At 39.8% G+C, this 21,246-nt stretch overlaps 1 protein-coding gene across 11 annotated transcripts in view; it reads right to left on the bottom strand.

Moving 5' to 3' along the window:
* Positions 1–9,235: 9,235 nt before the first annotated feature.
* The window catches only part of PKNOX1 (PBX/knotted 1 homeobox 1), a 63,090-nt gene continuing 51,079 nt past the window's right edge, over positions 9,236–21,246 (bottom strand). For 8 of the 11 annotated variants that reach the window (XM_090061411.1, XM_090061401.1, XM_090061421.1 and 5 more), the window contains 5 exons: positions 20,104–20,142; positions 19,810–19,938; positions 18,735–18,811; positions 17,112–17,284; positions 9,236–16,034 (listed from right to left, as the gene is read on the bottom strand). In XM_090061411.1, the coding sequence (XP_089917537.1) occupies positions 15,823–16,034; positions 17,112–17,284; positions 18,735–18,811; positions 19,810–19,938; positions 20,104–20,142 (630 nt within the window). In that variant the 3' untranslated portion in view covers positions 9,236–15,822. Of the gene's footprint in view, positions 16,035–16,620; positions 16,744–17,111; positions 17,285–18,734; positions 18,812–19,809; positions 19,939–20,103; positions 20,143–21,246 lie in introns of those variants that run through there. The other 3 variants (XM_090061467.1, XM_090061476.1, XM_090061441.1) reach the window with 3 other exon arrangements.

The raw sequence follows: 21,246 nt of genomic DNA, 5'->3' as shown, positions 1-21,246 counted from the left end.
AAGTCATTCCGATCATTTGTAAAGGCCCCCACCTCCTGAAAACTTCAAGCAATGATGTTCAGTAGGAATAAGGGTCATGCTGGGAGAGACAGCGAGAGAGCAGCCAGGCACTGCTCAAAAGACAGAACGGATTTGCCCAGGAGCACAGCAGAGCAGGCTGAAGATGGACAAATAAATGGTTTACATGGGTCTTGCAAGGTAGAAAGGTCCTCATCTGCTCTTAAGCTGCATTCATGATCCTGCAGTGATGTTTATGGGAGTTACACATAGAGGCAAAGTTCATAGTCTGGCCCTGACTAATGCTTTTTTTCCCTAATTAATGTTTTTTTTTCCCCCAAGGCATAAGAGAGGTTGGAAAGGTTGTTTCAAAATGCCCCCACCTCTGGCTGAACTTTCATCAAACCCTAGCGACTTAGTTTTGTGTCAGGAGTTGTGTTCACAAGTATCATTAGAGTCATAGAGAAGTCGGGCTGGAAGGGATCTCCAGAGGTCATCTAGTCCAGCTCCCTGCCTGAGGCAAGATCAGCCCTTCATAAACCATCCCATACAACCATCATCTTACCTCTTAGTAAAACTGCTGTCAACCCTAACACAACACAACACACAACATCCTAACCTGCCCCAGGGAAAGCACAGGGACCATGGCAGCCAACATCCTGCTTCTGTAAAAGGTTGTTAATATATGCTCAAGAGATCCCAGGAAAAGAGTTGTATCCCCTGCTGCAGAGGAAGGCAAAACCCCCACAGTCTGGACCAATCAGACCATGGGTAAAATTTTTTCCTGGCCCCAAACATGGCAACAGGGCTGACCCTGAATGGAAAGGCAAGACCTTCTAGCCAAGACCCTCCAGTTTTCTGTCCCAGCAGGAGCACTAGCGAAGCCCAGCCCCAGTCCCTAGCCAGGGCTGCAGCCAGCACCCAGTACCTTTGAGGGAGGCTTTAAAAAAAACCCCTGACCCATTAGTCTGACCTATCTTGGCTCTCAGGGAAGCGGGCTCCCTGTGACCTTTGCTGTGTGGGAATAGCTACATTCCAGTGGGACAGGGATGCCAGGGATTAGTAGAGGGCTAGTTTTAACCAGAGAAGAGAAAAAATCCAGGTATTGGGCCTAGACCAGGGTACCTCTGGTCTGCCACCACCTGCTGCCTGAATCTGGCCACTGAATCCAGCCCGAGAAGCCAGAGGGTTTTGCCCGTGCCTGTTCCCATGCCAGGGCAAGGCTGCAAGGAGCTGCTGCAGGGCTGGGCAGCTGGAAGCTGTGTCCATACCACCGCAGCTTTCCCTAGTCCCCGATTCTCTGGCTGTGGCTCAGGTGCAGTTTCTAGCCAGTGCGGGGTGGCACTGCAGCTAGGAGGAGAGGTGGGCAGGGGATACGGGGAGACGCAGTGGCAGCGACGAAACAACTCTCTCCTGTCTGGGGCCTGGTGCAGCTTCCCACCAACTGGAAGCTGTGCCCATATCACTGCGCCAGAAGTGGGGGCTGAGGAAAGTAGCAGTGGTGTGGGTACAGCTCCCAGCTGCCTGGCCGAAGAGCGGATGCAGGCAAAGACCCCTGCTGCTGAGATGCCGCTGAAATCACTTGGCTATGTCAAACTGGAGCCAAGTTGTTCTGCTCTATGGAGAAAGACCAGGGAGGAACAAAAAAGCTGATTCCCCAGCCAGTTACCACTATGTCTCCAACCTCCCCTTTTGGGGAAGGTCATCAAGAAACGTTTGGACGCTTATCTCACTGGGATCCTTTGACCCCAGCTGACTTCCTGCCCCTGGGGCGAGGGGCTGGCCTTGATAATCTCCCAAGGTCCCTTCCAGCCCTAATGTCTATGAAATCAAATGGGTGGTCACTCAATAGGTGCATCTGGATGACATTGGTTTCCTGGACACTTGTCAGTCTGGCTGTCTTTTTGGATACAGCACAGAGACTTCGCTCATGGTTTGGGCAATAATGTTTGCTTGGAGAGCGACAGGGGAAACTGTGCTCTTCTGGTCTGTCTTGATCCTTCTGTGGTCTTCAGTACAGGTCCATGAGGTGCTGATAAAGTGTTTGCATGGCCTGGTGGGGAGACACCTCTAAATTGGTTCTGCTCTTTCGCAACGGGGAGGTTACACACCTTCCCAGAGGACTTCATCTCGAAAATCGGCATGAACGTCCTGAAAAGTCCCTTTGGGCTTAAGTGCATTCTGTTGGAGTTTTGCTTCTGCTGGAGTAGAGGAAAGCAAAGGAGCAAGGATCACAATGGTGGGAATAGTCCCACAGGCAAGGAAAAGCTGCAAGATATTAAGCTCCGTGACTTAACATTAATGGAAATAGAAGTGCTGCTGTACAATACAAACAGAGACTTTTTTGAAGAGTTGAGTTAGCAGGCACACAAGCAACCACAACTGACTAGGCAACCCTGGTCACCAAGGCAGCAACAAATTTAATTATTTTCACTAGCTGACATGATTTCCATAAAATCTCACAGACCAGCCAGTTCTAGACAGCAGGGTGCCAGCTAACTTGCCTCTTCACATCAGCGTTTGAAGACAACACAGTTTGGTGACACAGATGAGCTCAAATCATTGGGAAACCTTCATCCCTACCCCACATACCAAACACCAACCCATGCTGAGCTTGTGATACAATTATATAAGATCCAGTCCTACAAAATTCAGATGTGCTCAGCTCTTGCTGAAGACCCTTGGCAGATGGACTCCAGGATCTGATCCTAAATTTGATTTACTCTTCCTGGAGGCTGGAACTGTTATTCAAAGATGTCTTTGGACAGAAAATATTTATCCCCAAAGAAACCTTTCAGGACATTTATGCTGCTTTCAGAACTTACGTCTGCTGGGAAAGTGTGTAAGTCACAAAGAACAGAGGAGCTGCCTTCCACCATTTAGCCCAATAGCCTACTGGTTAGGGCACTTGTCCAAGGCATGGGAGACCTGGTCTTCATCTTGCTCGCCTTCACACAACAGGGATTTGAGCCCACATTAGGAGAGCTCAGCCTCTGGCCTGTGGTCCAAATGCAGGCCACAAAACTATTACATCTGGCCCATGGGTCTTCCCACGGGTCTGGAAATCTGGCAATGGGGGAGCAGTGGCCATTAATACAGCCACTCTCCCCTCTCCCAAATTCCTAAACTCCACAGCTGGGTCAGGACAGAGGCATGCCCCCCCCCGGCTGGATTGAAACAAGGCCACAGCCTCTTCCCCTCCACAGCTCGATCAGGGCAGTGCCATGACTTTCTTCTCCCTGCATCTGGATCAGGGCTGGGCCATGCTACTCCCCTCTGCAGTCTAGGTTGGGGCCAGGTCAAGCCCCCTTCCCCACCTTCCAAGGGGCTGGGTAAAACCCCCTTCCTCTGAGGGGCCAGGTTGAGGCCAGTCTGCCCCCCTCTCCCCCGTGTGGCCAAGTAGAGCCCACTGCTCTTGTCCTGGGTGTACACTTTCCAAGACAGAATAAGACCGGTACAGTGGCCAGAGTGGATGTTTCTGAGGAGGACAAGGGGAGCCATGTAAGGAAGCAGGAACCAAAATCTGCATCAGTGGCTTGAAATATCACTTACATGCCTCACTTGAGTGCTACTCATCTGCCTAACAGAGAACCGAGGTTGGACCTTGGAGTAATAGAGGGAATCCTGATGATAGAGCTGCCTGCAAATTGTCCCAGTGCAGACAGAATCCAGGCAAGGTCTTCTGGTGCTTAAGCTGGGAAACTACAGCAAGCCTGAGGTGGCTATTTTTGGAGACGGCTGTACTCTTCATTATAATCAAAGAAACGCATAGCCTTTGCAAGATTGCTCTAACCTGCTTTTCCTAGTTGTACCAAGCAATCTTGCCCGGGCAGCAAAAGTCAGGCCTGGCCCCTGAGCTGACTGCACACATGCCAGTGCCCATCCTCACTTCCAAAATGAAGCTGAGTTATAGGAGAGGCTTTTGGGGGGGGATGTAAGTGAGGCCCTAAGAATCATGGCAAACCAAGACACAGCCCACAGCTCTACTTGCAGTGTTTGCCCCCAGCTGGTTTGTTTCATGCAAACATGAACTCAAACTGAGAGCTTATTGGCACAAGGAGGTGAACCTCCTTCACAAGGTGTGAATTCACAGCACACTAGGTACTTGGCACTGACTTCCACATAGGAAACCACAGGAAGCAGAGTCAAAACTCAGGCAATCAGCAAATTTTGCACTGCTTAGCTGAGGCTTATTTCGCCACTCAGAGATTTGTAGCACATTGCAGCTAACAAGCCTTGGAAGCAACACCTTGTGGTTTTGCTGTGGGTTTTCTGAGGCAACAGGAAAAGCCTTCCCACTCAAAGCTTCTCGGCAGGGGTAGTAGAGCACTCCTTTCCAGCAACCGAGTTAGTCCCTGGCACTGGCTGAAGGTGCACAGAGCCATGCTCTATTCAGAAGCCACAGCTCATTTAGTAGCCAGGGTGAGCTTCGTGTTGTGTTGGGCATGCATGACCCGTAGCACTACATCTGCCATGAGACGCTACCTTCCCCTCCTTCAGACAAAGCCTAGGAGCAGACTTGAAATAGGAAATGTCTACATGCAGGGGCCTCACACACGCACACAACTTAAATCCCTGCCTTTTTATCCTGCTGTTTGGGGTCTGCATGGCTACTTCCCAGCATCTCTAAGGACTACTGCTTTGTATACCTTTTTGCATTACAGAGTCATTGGAAAAGGTGAAGCAGAGAACAGGCTTCTCACGGTGCTCCACCTCCTTGAAACTTCTCCTTGTGGAACAAGAAAGGCTGTTCAGACTACGCTCTTGGGACAGCCTTCAAGTAATCCTCATTCCAGTCTTTTATACAGGACAGGCCTGTTGGAAGCCATGACCCCAGATCCCTACCAGAAAGGGGCATGTGCTAGTGTCTGGAAAGAGAAAAAGAAACTGCTAGATTGGTAGGAGCAAGCCTAAAAAATCTCTGACTTTCCTTTTGGAATATAAGAAAGTAAGTGCACTACAGTCAGCAGTCTGCAGTCCCCAGCCCTGCCTTCGGAGATGCCTGATGACTGACTCCACTATCAAATCGCTCTTGAGGTGTCAGAGGTGATGAGCAACTTCAATACACCCTCTGCAGAGGGTGGAGCAGCCATACTAGGAGGTGGTCGCCCACCTGGTTTCAAATCACCTTTTGCACTGCAGACCAGAGTCCCTTCCCACTTGCATTGAGGAGGCCAGAGCCTGCCCCCATTACAAACATGCAGTGCCAGGACATTACATGGGCAATACTCCAGTTACTTGTCAGTTGTATGAGGCAGATAAATATAGCTGTATAGATGCTCATTTGAGCTAAAGGGTATTTTCACTGTTAAATGGGGGAGGCTTCTCTCCTCATTGCAAGCTAGCCAAGTGGAACATAAAATACAAAACACTGAATCAGGTCTGACCCCACTTAGCAGGGTGTAAAGGTGCACACATAGGACACACAAGATGATACATTTATGCTAATTCAGCTAAGCACAATCCTAACTAAAGGGAGTCCATTCACAGGCTGGGTGAGGGGCCAAGCTTCAGGTGTTTGCCCATGCAAGAAGGAATAGCAATTTGCACTTTTGCTCTCACAGTTCCTGTCTCACCTACTTTCTTTGTATTTCATAGACATAGATTTCATAGACATCAGGGCTGGAAGGGACCTCGGGAGATCATCAAGTATTTGAACTGAAGGCAAAAACCTCTCAGCTCTGAGCACCTGGGGATCCAGGGTGGGACAAAGGCTGTGGCCACATGACATTGGTTGCACTGCTCTTGCACAGCAAGTCCTGAGGTTGCTGCCTAATCAGCGTGGGCTCCAGCCAGTGCTCGCAGGCAGTTACATCTAGGAGCTCACCAACTGATCAGTGTGAGCTCTGGCTAGAGCCCCTGCTTTTACACAGCTCCACATTCAGGGGGTGAGTGTTAGCATCTTGTTCCCTCTTTTCCGCTGTAGTGACTTCAGCCACTGGTTGCGCTGATCAGCTGGTAAGCTCATATGCTGTGCATGCATGGCACAGCCAAAAGCTGATGCAGTCACACTGATGCACCCCTCTGGATCTGCCCGTGGCTCTCAGCAGTATTGAGGTTTATCTCTTTCTTTTAGGCAAGACTCTAGGGAGGACAAGGCAACTCCCAATACAGGTCTGGTCCTTTCCAGAGCATGGAGTGCAGTACCCAGGCTGTTCACAACAACCAAAGATTCTCAGGCTGCCACCTCTGTTAGTGCTAATTGCCAGAAACAGTAGAAACATCAACGCATGAAAGGTTTTAATCACATGCTAGGCAGGTTTCGAAAATTATACACATGGAACTTGAAAAAATGTACAGGATGTTAATTATTAAATATGTTAACCAATTCATGTAGGCCTCTTGTTTGTAGATTAAGGAAATCAGAATCATTTGCAAATAGATTCATAATTTGGTGGTATTCACTAATGCTTTCTACAAACTTCAGCTGACAAAGTAACTTCATCTTTGAATATCCCCTCTTTGTTGGGCAAAAGGTTCTTTGTCACAGTCTCATTTCTGCCCCCTTGGCTGTGTGATAACATTTTAAATAGCAAGCACAACTGACAACTAGCAAATAATTCATTATCATGTTTTTGCATGAATAGCCTTTGTACAAATACCAATATATTTGTATGAGAACAATGAACATCCTTTCTCCAAGCATCTGTGCAAACAAATCCTTATTTTCTCCTTTTGCAAACAGGCAGTGTTGCCATGTTTTAGAACACATTTCTGTGGGTACGCCAGCACATTATTGGACTATTTCTCATGTTAGGGTAACTTGGATAGTTTGTTCCTGTTGGCTCTGCCTGGCATTCTCCTTAGATTTTACTGCGTTTTAATTAGAGAATCTAATGGGATCTGGCTAATCAACTGCATTATCATATTATGGGGAGTTTTGGTATAAGCATCTCAGACTTCATAATAAAGCTTCATGTCAGAATGCTTTTTCTCATTAATGAAATGAACAAACTAACATCCTCAGCACAACTAGTATTTCTAGTTGCAATAGTATTGTCCTTTACTTCTTAACATTGTCTAGTTTAACTACGTACTTGTCTACACAGTATTTCTTGCAGTTGTGTCTATGCTTACTTCAGGCCAGTATTTTCTACAGCAATTGAACTAAGCAGTGCAAATGTTTTAGTGGGTACTCAGTACATTTCCAAAAATCTTTTTGCACCTTAAAGTTTCTTGAAAGCCTGGAAGTTTTACATTTTCTCTCTCAAAAATGTTTATTATGGAATAATGTATAGGTTAAAAAAAGAGCTTAATTTAACAGTAACTGCTCCAATCCAATGGCTAAAACCAGTTGACATGGTAGAGATGTATTGTCTACAAGTGTACATTATACAATGATAAAAAATCTGTAGATATGTGTCCACATAAAAAGAGAAATAGGGTGAGCATAATACCAACCTATATCAAACACCAATTTGAAGTAGATTTTTAAAATGGGATCTTGTTATTTTGATATCCATTTGGTTTAATATTAACTGGTATAAAATGTTTCAAGTTAATTGAAATGAAAGGAATAACATGACAGGACATTAGTCCTTAAAATAAAGACTAAGTTAAATAATGTTTGTGCCCAAAAATAGAAAAATCCGAATTATCTGCTACATATTATCTATATATAGTACAAATGGCACATGGTTCCTTTTTATTTAAAAAATTTAGAAAAATAAGTCAACATTCAGAACTGCAATTTAGAATCTATTTGTAGCCCTCTAATTATAGTTAAATTTAGAGGTTAGATATCAAATCAGGAGCAGCCAGAGAAGACGACAGATTTACTGGTCACAAATTTCAGGGCTACCACTCAATACTGAAATCTGCTGGTAAATTACATATTTTCCCATTTCTGAAAGTTCAAAATTGCAATGTATTCATCTAGTCATTCACTATGCATATAAATTTAATAAAATTCACCAGATTAGGCTTTGTACGATTTAATAAATTTACTTTTTGCATAATCTTTCCCTAAGCAGTGCATAATTTGTTATGCAAAATAAGTATTAAAATATGCATATTTTGTGCCTAATACCTGATACTAGCACAAACACAACCTAAAACATTAGAAAACAGCATATACATTACAAAAATGTCGTACATTCACTTTGGGAAACTATATACACGTTATTTTAGTTTTCAAGTGAACTAATTTTAAAATTGTGCATCTTCAGCTAACAAATGCTTCATTTTCCACTAATCTTTCTGATACTGAATTAAAATAAGCCACAATTTATATTCAAAGTTGTTGATTATAAACAATTTGGGCTTGATGTTTTCAAATGTCGCATGTTTCAAATCCTACAGTGGTATGCAGAGGCATAATAAAAAAAGTCTTCAGAATTGATAACAGTCTCAAAAATGCATAAGAAATCCCCAGTTGTGTAATCAAGGAGCATCATTATGTCCTTCCAAAAGGAGAGGTGTGTGGAGGGAAGCCGCATATACAAGCAGTTCAAATCCTTATGGTAATTTTGCTGCAGTGTAAAGTATACTACCTTAAAAAAATGAGTCACGAGTACCCTTTCCAGCACTATTTGACAGAGAAAAAGCAGTTATTGCATTTATAATCTAACAAATATCTGACTTCTGTACAACTTGAGGATTTTTCAGAGTTATCTAAAGAATGCTATTTGATCTGAAGTGTTGATGTTTTTTTAGGTCTCGGCTATAGCTTGACCATAGTACCAAACTAAAAAGTTAACAAAAATCAAAAGCGCAAAACATTTTTTTCAATTCCACCACGTATCAAAAAAATCATGTATAGTTGACATGTATAATTTCTGACCTACTAAAAAAAAAAAACTTCAAAGAAAAGCAGTATCTAATGTTTCCACACAGGCTCAATGTGGGTCTCACCCAGGCAGGAAGATATCCTTAGGTGTCTTGCACAGCCCCGTCTTGTACATGTGTAGTTACTGATTTTGCAAGCTATGTGATCACATGCATACCGAGGGCTCAATTCTGCTGTCTTTACCCATGTCAACCTACAATGGAATTAACAGAGGCAAAGAACTGCAAGAGCAGGTGAAATCTGTAATAGAACTGTATTCCTCATCAGAAGTATATATAACTGATAAACATTAAAAGAAAAAGCAGCATCTTGTCAGCTTGCATTCCTCATTTTCTCTTGCAGGTTTAGTAGTACATAAAACAAATCACCAATTTCTTCAGAGTCCATCTGTATCATCTGTACACTTTACACATAACTTAAAAAAACCCCCTCAAAACAGAAAGATGGGTGGATTACAACAAATATCTTCTTTCAACTCCATTCTAGTAACATTTCTTTTTGATTTTAATATATCACACAATATGAAGGGTCTGACAGAAAAAGCAGTGTACTGAGAAAATAAGATTGGAAATCACTTCCTAGGTCTTATCTCCTGTGCTTTAAGTGACCTCACAGAGGTCAAGGGAACAATTAGGCCAGATCCAAAGTCATTGAAGACAATGGAAGTACTTCCACTGGCTTCAATGGGTTTTGGATTGTGCCTTTTTTGCATCAGTAGAACTAGCTAAATCTGGCCCAATACTATCCTATTGGTTCTAGATTTTGCAGGGGTCTCTCAAGAGTTGATTTTACTGCATTCTTGGCATATTCAAAACTTTTATGGACTTTACTAGGAATTCTGAGCATGCAAGTAATGCAGCACAAGGTACTTGAGTGTCATACAATACCCTAGGCACTAGTGAATGGGTGACAGACTAAACAGTTGGTAGAACACTTATTTTAGAGTTTTGTGTCTACTTGAATCTTATCTTAGAAATGTTTTGTGCATCTAAATTTCCTTTTCTAATGTTAGTTTAAAATATTACTCATGCTTTATAAGAAAGAGTATGTGTATAGTTTATAAGAGTTAAAAAGGTTTACTAGGTAGTTTTATATGTGGTTGACACTTAGAGCCAAATAGAGCAATAGCTTCTTTATAACTGTGGCTCACAGCCACCTATGATTACTTATAATGAAGCCATTTGTTTGATAGTTGTTTTTTGTTGTTTCGTTTCGGTTTTTTGAGCGGGAAGAGGAAAGGGTAGGACAACAAGGAGGAAGAATGAGGAGGTATGTGCACACTCTTGGGTATAATTTCAGATGGGCCTTTTCTGGACGTTTTCTTTTAAATTGATGTCGTCTGCCGCCTGAGTGAAATTGTTAAATAAATTGCTATTGGGGGGCTTCATTTATTTATTTGCAGTTTTGTTAGCAGGTAATAATTCTAAATTTAATTATTGGCAGAGAACTCAGAGCTTTGAATATGTGTTTTTAATATCACACTTCAACATAATAAATAAATGAAAACTATTGATGTATCTATAATGCATATTGCTCATATCTAGGATATCAATTAAGCATAGATTAACCCTTTAAGAAACCTATTTATAGGATGTAGCTATCCTCTGTACTGAGATCCAAAACTTTTGTCTCAGAGATGCATAATGGAGGTATGAAGAAAATCACAAAAGCCCTCATTTCCTTGAAAAAAAGTAATTCTCAACTTGTAATTACATATCCAACAGAGTAATGACTCTAGAAGAAAAGTTATGGGCATCATGTAAGAAACTTATTCACCTTTTAAAGGGAAATTCTCTAATCTAATACCACATGGTAGATCTGGAAATCCTTTACAGTCTACCTGATAAAAAGAAAACAATTGGCACATGAAACTTGTACTGCATTGAACAGGAAAAAATCCATTTGAATGGTTTTGAAAAAGTTGTTACCATATATGCTTGGAAGCCATTTCTGAAACTTCGAAGTCCATGCCATTTTAATTAACAATTTTAAAAACAACAAAAACAAATCACACACATGGATTATTTACCTGCTTAAGTCTTGCTTTCAAAGCTGCTTCTGCATTCCAAAAACATAAAAACCTCCAAACCATTAATAACTAGTAAACATTTTTTTTGCATATGTGTAAACAAACAAACAAACAAACAGCCAAAATTGTTTTTTGGCTAGAAATCTTAGGTAACTAGTTTGAAATGAAATTTCTCAGCTACGTTTAAGACACCTGAAAATATGTATGAGTTTAAACTAAACAATACTGCTAACACTAAAGCAATGCTTTGCTTTTAAAGATAAGACAACGTGCTTTTTCAGGTCAGAAAAAATGTCACCATCTATGAAGCACATTTTGATTATGAATCTTTTTCCTTTGATAGATCAGTTGCTTCACAAAATCCCTCACAAGACAGCCATCCAGGACAAACCAAGGTTACAAGGTTCACATTTTAAAGATTGTCAGTATTATAGACCAAATGTTGATAGAACAAAGGATAATTGATAGATCGCTTCTGTTACTATCTGAAACCATAGGACTGCAACAACACTGAATAGATATCTTGATAGTGTTACAAGATCAGCAAGTTTGCTTCTGTAAGAACAATGGAGTGCTTTCCCTCAAAGCATGGTAGAATCAGTCAGCAAGTCCTAAAGAATTAAATCACAGAAGGGAACATATGTTTATACTTCCAGGTGACACACAGGGTAACCATTTAGCTGCATACTTCTGCCATCTTTCACTATATTTCATGCTTGGTGATAAAGTAAACTATTTTTATGATTAAAATAAGAAGAAGAAAAATGGCTTTAGCAAGCCCAGAAAACCTGATTTGGGTTCAGCAAAGCCAGCCTTTTTTATTCCATCTATACTGAAAAAAACAAAATTCAACAAAGAGCAAAGTGAATCCAGGAGGATCTTTCAAGCTATATACTTAATTTATAAATAATACAGGTTTAGGTTTTGCTTTCTTTTGAACACAGCAGCTAAACTTGCAGACTCATTATTTTTTCTTGGCTAGCTTTGTTTTTTTGAAGGAGGAATTTCCAGCTTGGATATATTACATTTACCATGGCAGAAGGGAGAATGGTTTAGAAATTTAAAAACTGCACTATTGAGAACCATGTTAACATGTGAGATTTTCACAAGGGGGATGAAGGTTACTTTTGTTTCCAATGTTTTCTTAATTATTTTTGTGTAGTTAGCCTTAAAATTCAACTGAATTTAAGTTAAATGTGTACGTAAGATTCATCAAAATAAAAGAGGTTCAACATTCAACAGAAACAGAGCACCTAAAAATGACCAAGTCACAAATCAAATGACTGAGCACCTACAAATGACTTTCATCTTGCATAGACAGAATGATTATTCATCGCTTCCAAAGAGGAGTGGCTTCAGAAATCAAATAATTAATACCTTTAATTAACCTCATTCCAACAAAGTGCATCTGTTTTAAATTTTGCACAATTTTCAAAACTTCTTTTTAAACAATGCAGGTTCATGAAGTCCTTGGAAAGATTTGGTTTATCCCTTTCACTGATAAAGTTAATGAAGTCAGACACCTTCATTAACTTTCACTTTTCTGTTAGGTTAGGGAGTAGTAAGTGGTAGTTTTCTTTTACATAAAAACCTTTAGGGCAGGGGTCCACACCCACAGAAATGCCTGCAAACTTGTATGCTCACATAGTCCTACATTAAAGGCTGCACTTTGACCCAGTAGCCAGATGTGATAATCCATCTGCAGAATGAGGGCTATTGCTTATTCATTCAGAAAGTTTTATACCATGATAGTTCAGAAAAAATGACTTTGAAAAAGGTCTATTTTTTTTAGAACGTGGGTTCCTTGAAAAAGTTTTAACTGAGTTAATTTACTTTGAGGTAACAAATAGGATTTTTACAGTTTTCAAATATTTTCAAACTATTCACAATTGCATGCTGGCTGCTTTTAAGCACATGACTTTTAAAATTAGATTGTCTTTTTATTACTGCATGACTATGACTCTCATTTGGGAAGAAGTTAAATAGATATTTGTGCGCTAAGCCTCTGCATTGCTCAAGTACCCTTCCTAAACAGCTGTGCTTTCGTGAATTCTTTTCCTGTTTAAAAACGGGGAAAAAAAAAAATCTCACCACTTTCTTTTACTCAAGTAAAGGACAAAAGTCCTTTCATGGACTCAGTCCTCAGTCTATTCAAATTAATTGCAAACTTCAAAATGATTTCAATGGGAAAAGGTTTAAATTCTCTCTTAAGCAGTACCTTTGATTATTATAACTAAAACAACTATGAATGTAATTTGTTTCATTCTGATGTCTACTTTTGACAATTAGTTTGTATTTTGTAATAAAAACTGATTAATCCATTTTCTTTTTCTATGATAACTTTCTAATCAAGTTCACATTCCAATGAACGTTATCTGTCATTATTCCACAAGAATAAACACTATATTGGAATGAAGAAAAAAATCCATGAAAAATAATTTAATTGTGTAAGTCTTTGTTAAAACCTTCCTCTCATGAAATCAAAGAGGACATCATCCACTTGAAATCTAGTTACTTTCAACTAGTGAGTCCCCTTCTCTATGAACCCCTTGCCAATGTTTTGTAATAAACAATTCTATCCTCTCTCTCTCTCTCTCCCTCCCCTTCTCCCTCTCTCTCTTTCAAGGGCTTGATTCTGTCAGTCTTATTCACATTTGCTCATCTGCATAAGTGCTTGCAGCACTGGAGGGTTAACGTGCTATTAAATGTGAGCAACGGTTGCTGAATCAAGCCCTAAAATGTTGACCCATTTACCTATTTTGTGTGGGAAACCCACACAAATCAAATGGAAAAAATGACTATGCAATGGAAACAATGAAAATACAAAGTGCTGACAGAAGCACAAAGCAGATGGAGTAAAGAAAGAAGAACTATTTTCTTTCATTGTCTCAGTTTTAGTCATCTCAGGTGCCCTTTGTAACAATCATAGGCAGAACCTTTTTAGAGAAGTCTGACTTAAAGTTGATTCTGCCTTTTAAATTTGTGCATCTCTTAGATCAGTTATGCTATATCACAGTTTTCATAATTTAGTTTTTCATGATACATTTTTAGCATTTTCTTTAAATTTCAGAGTCCCTTGTCACTGCAGCTGGGGCAACAGGCCAGATTCATCATAGGTGGAAGTGAGTACTGCTACAGGAAAGTCATTTGCTTATGCCAATGCTGAGTAAAGTCTGATGCCAATTCAAAAAATTGGAAAAATATGTTTTCGTCTATGTACTCACAACGATTTTTGGCATCTCCTTTTCAGGTCTCTGTGCTCACTGCCTACAGACTGACCAGTAAGACAGCACTTAACGCCCTGATTCAACAATGCATTTAAGCATGTGCTTAAAGTTAAGCTGAAGCACATACCTGACTGAATGTTAGGTGAAACAGGAATGGCTTTAGGCAGGCGATTAAAGTTATGCACTTAAGTCCTTTGCTCAGTCAGACCCTATGATTCAAAGCTAGCACTTTTCCTTACAGTCCTGTTGGAGATAAAACTAGCCGCCTTCTAATTCAGAAAACAGCTTTCTGGCTTTGCTACAAAACCTAGGTACAATAAATGCACTTATAGAAGAGCATTTCTATCATGCCCATGATCTGTTGTTATTTGTATGTAAAAATGGGCAATATAAACTTCCAACATCCAGTGTCAATAGGTATGTATGAATAACCATACACAAACTCCAAGTCTGTGAATAAACTGAAATTAACCATTATCACAAATACATCTGTTTTCATCACTGGTTCTAATAAATTTGACAATGACAGGGAAGGTTTTTTATAATTTAAGAAGCCTGTTTTATATTCTTGTTGTAACCTTCAAATTTGAAGAGACCTTTATATAACCTATGAATTATATATTTTTTCTTTTGTATACAGGGTAAAATGCTTTTCAAATGCAATGACACACCAGAGGTGGAAAACAATCAGTCACTGCATAAGTCAACATTTCATGTTTCAAAATCAGAGTGAAAAACTGTAAACTGTTAAACTTCTCTAAAGACTACTTGACATATTGTGGGTATTTGTACTTACCTGAATATCTATTTAGCAAATATCCTCAGATACAAGTTTAGATACAGTTAAATGTAATTTGAGCATTAGTTTACACATAATATAAATCAGAGTTTGACTATATCAAAATCCCATCAAACAGTGGGCCCCTTTTATGCTATTATCAAATATACTATACCACTGTGGGATAGCAGAGAACCATAGAACACTAGCATTATGTATGTTTATTAAATTTGGTCAGTTTTCAGAACCTTCCAAATAGGAATACTGAACTTTTATTTTACCCCTCTGGAAATTTCTCTCATGCTCAATACAGTCATCATCCCAATTCTTAATGAATTTATAAAAATATTTTTTTTTTATCCAATAATCCCGATAAGGTAAAAATAGGAGTTTTTATAGCAAATGATAAACAGGCTCACTGACTATGAGAGAAACTAAACTTATTTAAATCGCCATACATTCGCTATTGAATCACACATCTCCATTTTCTTTGCGTTCGTGTGTGCGTGTGTTGTTGCCCACCTCAGACTGGCAGTTTTTAAGGTGCAGAAGCATCTTTCAAATATATGTGTCTAACTCAATGACCAAGTTCCACGCACTAGTGTCACATGCTTTAAAATTTATATCATTAGCCCACCAAGAGCTGTATTAACCAACAACACTAATCGAAACTGCATAATTCTTTAAAAATTGCAGCACTTTCAATTAATCTAAGAGAAGAAAGGGGTGTTTATGTAGTTCATTACTTTACTAGATTTCATTTTTTGAAATAAAAAGCCAAAAGAAAATGGGAAAAAAAACAAAAACACATTTGAAAGAAGTCGCTGCACCTGCAAAAACACTCTTTCAGCTTACTATGAAATACAAAAAAGTGCACCCTTCTATATCTACATATAAAACATATTAGAAATAAAACTTGTGTAAAATGTTTGCTGTGCAAACTAGAAAAACAGTCAGTCAGTCCATTCTTTTTCCTAAATATTCTGTCACATTCTCTTGCTTCCTACTGCAGAGAATCGCTGTTATCCAAGACCAGCCCACTGATGTTTGTTGCTGAGAGGTCTGTTCCATCATCTTCACCGCTGTCCACAGATTCATCCTCGCTTTGCCCTGCCATCATAACTTGCTGAACAGCCAAAGTAGCACCATCAGATGACAGGGACTGAAGACTGTCTACATTCATGTTGACGGGAGTTGTAATTGTTACAACTGCTCCTACAGACAAAACAAACAAACAAACTATTAGCATAATAAGAACAAGGCTAAAATAATAATTTAGGGTTAATGGTTGTGCATAACAGAATTCATTTTTCCTTTAAAATAGAAGGCACAGGAAATTACAGTTGTAAAATTAAGTACTCAAAAGTCAGGAAATGCCAGAATAAAGGTTGCCCTAGAACCTTAATTCATCCCCATTGTGCTTCTTCAATTACGTTATCATGTAATACTTTTTCCACAGAATCCCAACCTTATTAATTGTCGCAGGAAGGAAGATACTAAGGAAATAATTCAGGATTATCTAAATGGATTAATTTGTTCTCTTGATTAATCCCTGTCTTTCCTACCTCCCACTAAAGTCAGCAGAAAAAGTGCTATTGACGTCAACGGGTGTTAGGTCAAGCCCTTGAAGAATCAGCAATTATGCAGTAAGTGAAACAACTGACTGTAGAAAGAGAAAGGACTGCCTTATGGTTAAAGCGCTGTAAGGAAAAATGGGTCTATTTCCTTCTTGGCCACAGAGTTTCTGTACTGACCATTTAACCGAAAAATTCACAGGTTCTAGTATTTTTTCAGTACCCACCCTAAATCACTTGCAGCTTGATTTGCAGAACCACGGATGCTTAGCACCTCAGGAAATACTGCAGGAATGAGTAGATGGTCAGGGAATCAGGAAGCCTTGAGTTACAGTTCTAGTTCTGCCACTCTGGGAAATACAGTGTGCGATCAAAGTAACAAAACACTATTGTAATGCACGCTGGAAAAATTAAAGTTGCATAGACAATTTTGATTCTAGCATTTCCTAACTTTTCAGTTATTTACTTTGAAAATCCTGAACAAGATTTTTAGCATTATTTCTATACATTTCATCCCCCCAAACAAAAAGAAAACCACCAGAAATAACCCCCTCAAGCATTTAGAGATACTTCTGTTCATTTTTTCCATACTGTAAGGCATAGCAATTCAGCTACTTCAGGAAATCTAAAATATAACAAAGCCACTTCAGTTCTATGTAATTAAGGCATTTTATCCAGAATAAGCTTTTCTATTTAAGTTTGGGCCAATTTTCCTTACCATCTGACATTGTAAGTTCATTAGACTGCTGCTGAGCAACTCCTGAGGCAATGGAATCAGGCCAGAACCTCTGAACTGGTCTGTTTTGAGCTGTTTTTTTCTTTGTTTTTGGAGTTTCTGAACAACTGGAATCCAGCATTGGCTGAAGAATTCGCCTTCTAGCATTGATAAACCTAAAAAAACAGAAGTAATAAATAAATAAAATCACATTTTGCCAAAAGATTCCAAGTGGGCAATGAAATGTCACACGCAGCTTTAAGCCCTCTTAATTAAGAGTGCAATGGTAAAAAAGAAAAAAAAAATAGAAAAATATAAGATCCAAAATGTCATTGTTCCTTAATACCCTGGTCCATCATTTTATATAGGGGTGTACCAGAACTTCTTTAACTGCTAAACTAGAACACCAAACCCTTTGATTCTGCTAAGTAAACTTAGGAAGCACCCTTCTGCTTTTCTCTTGCTGGCAGCTGAACTTTCCTCCCTCCCCTTTAGTATTGGCTAATACAGTGGTCTCCAAACTTTTTTGATCATACACCCCTATCAGTAAAAAAGTTTTGAACATGCACCCCCAATGTATGTATATTTATATAAACATAACTATAAATAGATGTTCTAATATTTTCTTCCCGCACCCCAATGGATCGTCTTGCGCACCCTCTGGAGTGCGCACACCCCACTTTGGAGACCACTGGGCTAATACACTGCTTCTTCTGGCCACTAGGAAAGGTGCATATTCCAAGATCTGCCCACTGGAATATAGTTAAGTTCACAGCATGCCCTAAACAAGTAATTAGGGTTTCTCCAGCCATGGTTCCTACTTGGGTCTTCTGCTTTACTTTCCTACTCAGTGGGTCTAAAGTGATCTTCCAAAACCTCATGGAATTGATGGGCTCACAATGCCTCCAATGTTCGGCTCTTGAGCCAATCAACCCACTCACTTGTTAAGAGTCCCTACCGAATAGATTCTCCAGCCCTTTCCCAAGTCCATAGCTCTCTCTGTTCCCCTCCTGTTTTCTTCAGCCTTCCACTTTCGGTCCAAGAATCCTTCCCATTTTTCTACCAAGTCTGATCAGTCATCAGTGATTAATCTCACTGTAACTGGCATGACAGCAATAAGGAATAAGTGTCTCATTCCTGAGCACAGGTGTTAAGAGTAAAGATCCTTGACTTACAAAACAGTCATAAAACTTATTTCCATACCTCTCAGGAGTGACAGGAAGTGAAACTGGCTGGCCACCCTGGACCAAAGAGTGGCACATGTACCAGAAGTAGCAGAGAAAGTCAGTGTGTTTGGCATGTGGCAGACTGGGGAGCAGGTGGGAAGCAGACTGGCAGGTTGGCCAGTGGGCAGAGTGACAGATCAGGTAGGGGACAGGGATCAGTGGCAGAATAGGGAGAGGACAGGGCTGAACTTGTGACATGCTGACTAAATTTGTGGCACATCTGACAAAAAGAATGGCCACCACTGCTGTCAAGATGCAAAGTGCTATTACAATTAAAACTACCCAAAGTAAGTTTAGTTAAGAACTTACTTAAACTCAGACTCAACTCAGAATTCAACTCAGATTCTTTTTCAGAGTCAACCCTCAATAATAAATATTATGTCAAAGGTCTGGGTCTTACCAATTGTTAACCTGGAGTAGTGTCAGATTTGTCTGTGCTGCAATCTGTTTTTTTTCATCTTCTGTTGGATATGGATGCTATGAACAGGAAAAGAAATGTAAATCTTTCTTCTTTGCTTCTTTCTTTTATTAGAAGTAAAAATAAGTTATTTTTGCTCCATCATTTTCAATTAAAAAACTACTAGACTCTAAAAACCATGCGATTCATTAAGCCACACACTTTTCCTGATAACATAATTTAATAAAGCTTTACAAAACACAACTGATTATACCCTTATAAAGTGCATATGCTACCATTTAATTGGCCATGTCAAATTCAGGAAAAAAATACTTCTCAAGGCTGCCAGAGTCCTTGTTAGACATCGTGATCCTTGGACAATACAGCATGTGATAAGATCTGATTAGTTACACTGTCTAGAGGCAGCATCATATGAGAGTGCTGACAAGCTGTTTGTGGTTAAATAAAACTACTATGAATTAAACAGTGTAAGGGAAGTGTATAACATAAGAAATGCACGTGTGATTTTCTTGTATTATTTATCTGTTCAAAAATTAAATAAATCAGAAAATATTCCATGAATTTCTAATGGAATAACAACCGCAGCAACCACCACCACTTATTTTTCCTTTCAAGTTATATATGATATCCTTGTGTGACCATGAGCAGGTGGCATGTATAGACTGTTAGAAGGTTTGATAGAATGGAAGTAAATAAAAGCATACAATATACAATTTCCCTCTACATAGAATTTATGCATAACTGTTCCTCATTGGGCCATGGACTAGGGAAACATGACAGTAGATCTTTAGCTCACTAAAATAAAGGGGAACTCCAACAACGCCCCTTCAAACTTCTAGTAAGACCATCAAGTTCAAATATTAAATCTCTCCAGGATTAGGTTCTGATCCAATACACAACAGATTCTATGGAACATCTCCAACTGATTTCCACTGAAGTGGAATTAGGATCATATAACGCATGATAAAATATGTTTGCCCTCTTGATGATGCAAATCAAAATAGACATCAAGAGACTTTGTCAAAACTTTTAACTGTTGATCATGCTTAGTCCTTACCCCAATGTGCTGAAAAAGCCATGATCTCATCACATTTGTAGCATGCTTTGGAAGAACCCCTCTTTTGTTTTTTGATGAGCCATCATCTTGATGCAAGATGTTTAGATCTTGGTTTAACTGAAACTGAAGCTACATAAATAATTTAGAAGAAATAGAGGCAATTAAAAGGTAGGAACTTACTATATTAATAAAGATATTTCACAAAAATGTTTTTATGTGAAAAAGCATATGACTTACAGAAGGAACGAAAAAGTTAGCTTTATAAATCAGTGTCAAAAATGGTACTTCATTTACCTGTAGAGGTCGTGCTGGTAGTTCTCTTGCAGTATTATCCTAAAGAGATCCACATGCTGGGTTAGGGGGAATCAGGTTTCTATAATTTTAGCATTTTCTAAACCCCTTCTCTAAGAACTACAGTAATTATTGTGAAGACATACATAGCAAATCACACCTACCAACTGCCCCCTTTTTTCTTCATTTAGGATAGAAATCATCCTAACAAGTGGGACCAGGAACATAGTCTTTTACAAGCAGCACACCAAGGATCTGATTCTCAATTGGTAGTCACCTTGTACATCAATTAATACATAATGGACACCAAATGCAAAATGCTGTGCTGCTTTATTTTATAAGCACTGTGCACAGAAGAAACTAAGTGTGGGAGCCAGAGAGGAAGAGTCATGTTCTACAGGGATTTAGTCACTTAAAAGACTTATGATGGATTCAGCTAGACAGACTGTACAAGTTGCAGTCTAAACTTGTGGTCCAAACCACTCCCGCTGAGCAATGATTTAGCCCTGGGAGCATCAAAAATTAAATAAGCACCTCCCAATTCAGCATGAAAGTTCCCTGGGCACCCGCAATTCTGTTTTGGGTATACCCAGAATGTCCCAATCTTGGTACCTAGCTCCATGCTAAGCCCTGCTGGGGGCCAGAAACTGTGCACATCAGACCCCTGCAGACCCTAATACAGTAGGCACTTTTTGAGTATGCTAAACGTAAACTAAATTGGACCCATCTCAAAATGCATTAGTAACAGCCCAATTTCTAAAATGTGACCAGTATTAAGAACATCTGCCTTTTATATAATATTGGTCAGACCACTAATCCAGGAAGTGGGAAATGTTACAGGTCCGCCTCTACCCAGAGGTGTAGAAACTTAAAACTCACATCTCCCAGAGGAGTGCTCTAACAACATGTCTACATGCTAGGCTCCAAATGGGGCATTCTCCACCCTCCTCCTGAAGCTAAGACGTTGGACATAGAGAAATCCAAACTGCACGGGAACAAGAAGAGAAAGTGGGAAAAGGGAGCATGAATGTATAGCCTCATGGTTAAGCAGTACCTTAGGAGGCTGGGATGCCAGGTACCAAGCCTCTGCTTCTAGCAGAGTTACTACATTTTACATTGATATACCTAGATGTTTCCCCATTAAAG

This window comes from Crocodylus siamensis, chromosome 1, assembly GCF_052110815.1.
Source record: "Crocodylus siamensis isolate JL-2025a chromosome 1, ASM5211081v1, whole genome shotgun sequence".
Taxonomy (NCBI): Eukaryota; Metazoa; Chordata; order Crocodylia; family Crocodylidae; genus Crocodylus; species Crocodylus siamensis.
Note: the sequence above shows the minus strand (reverse complement) of the source record. Positions and strands in the feature narration are given on the sequence as shown.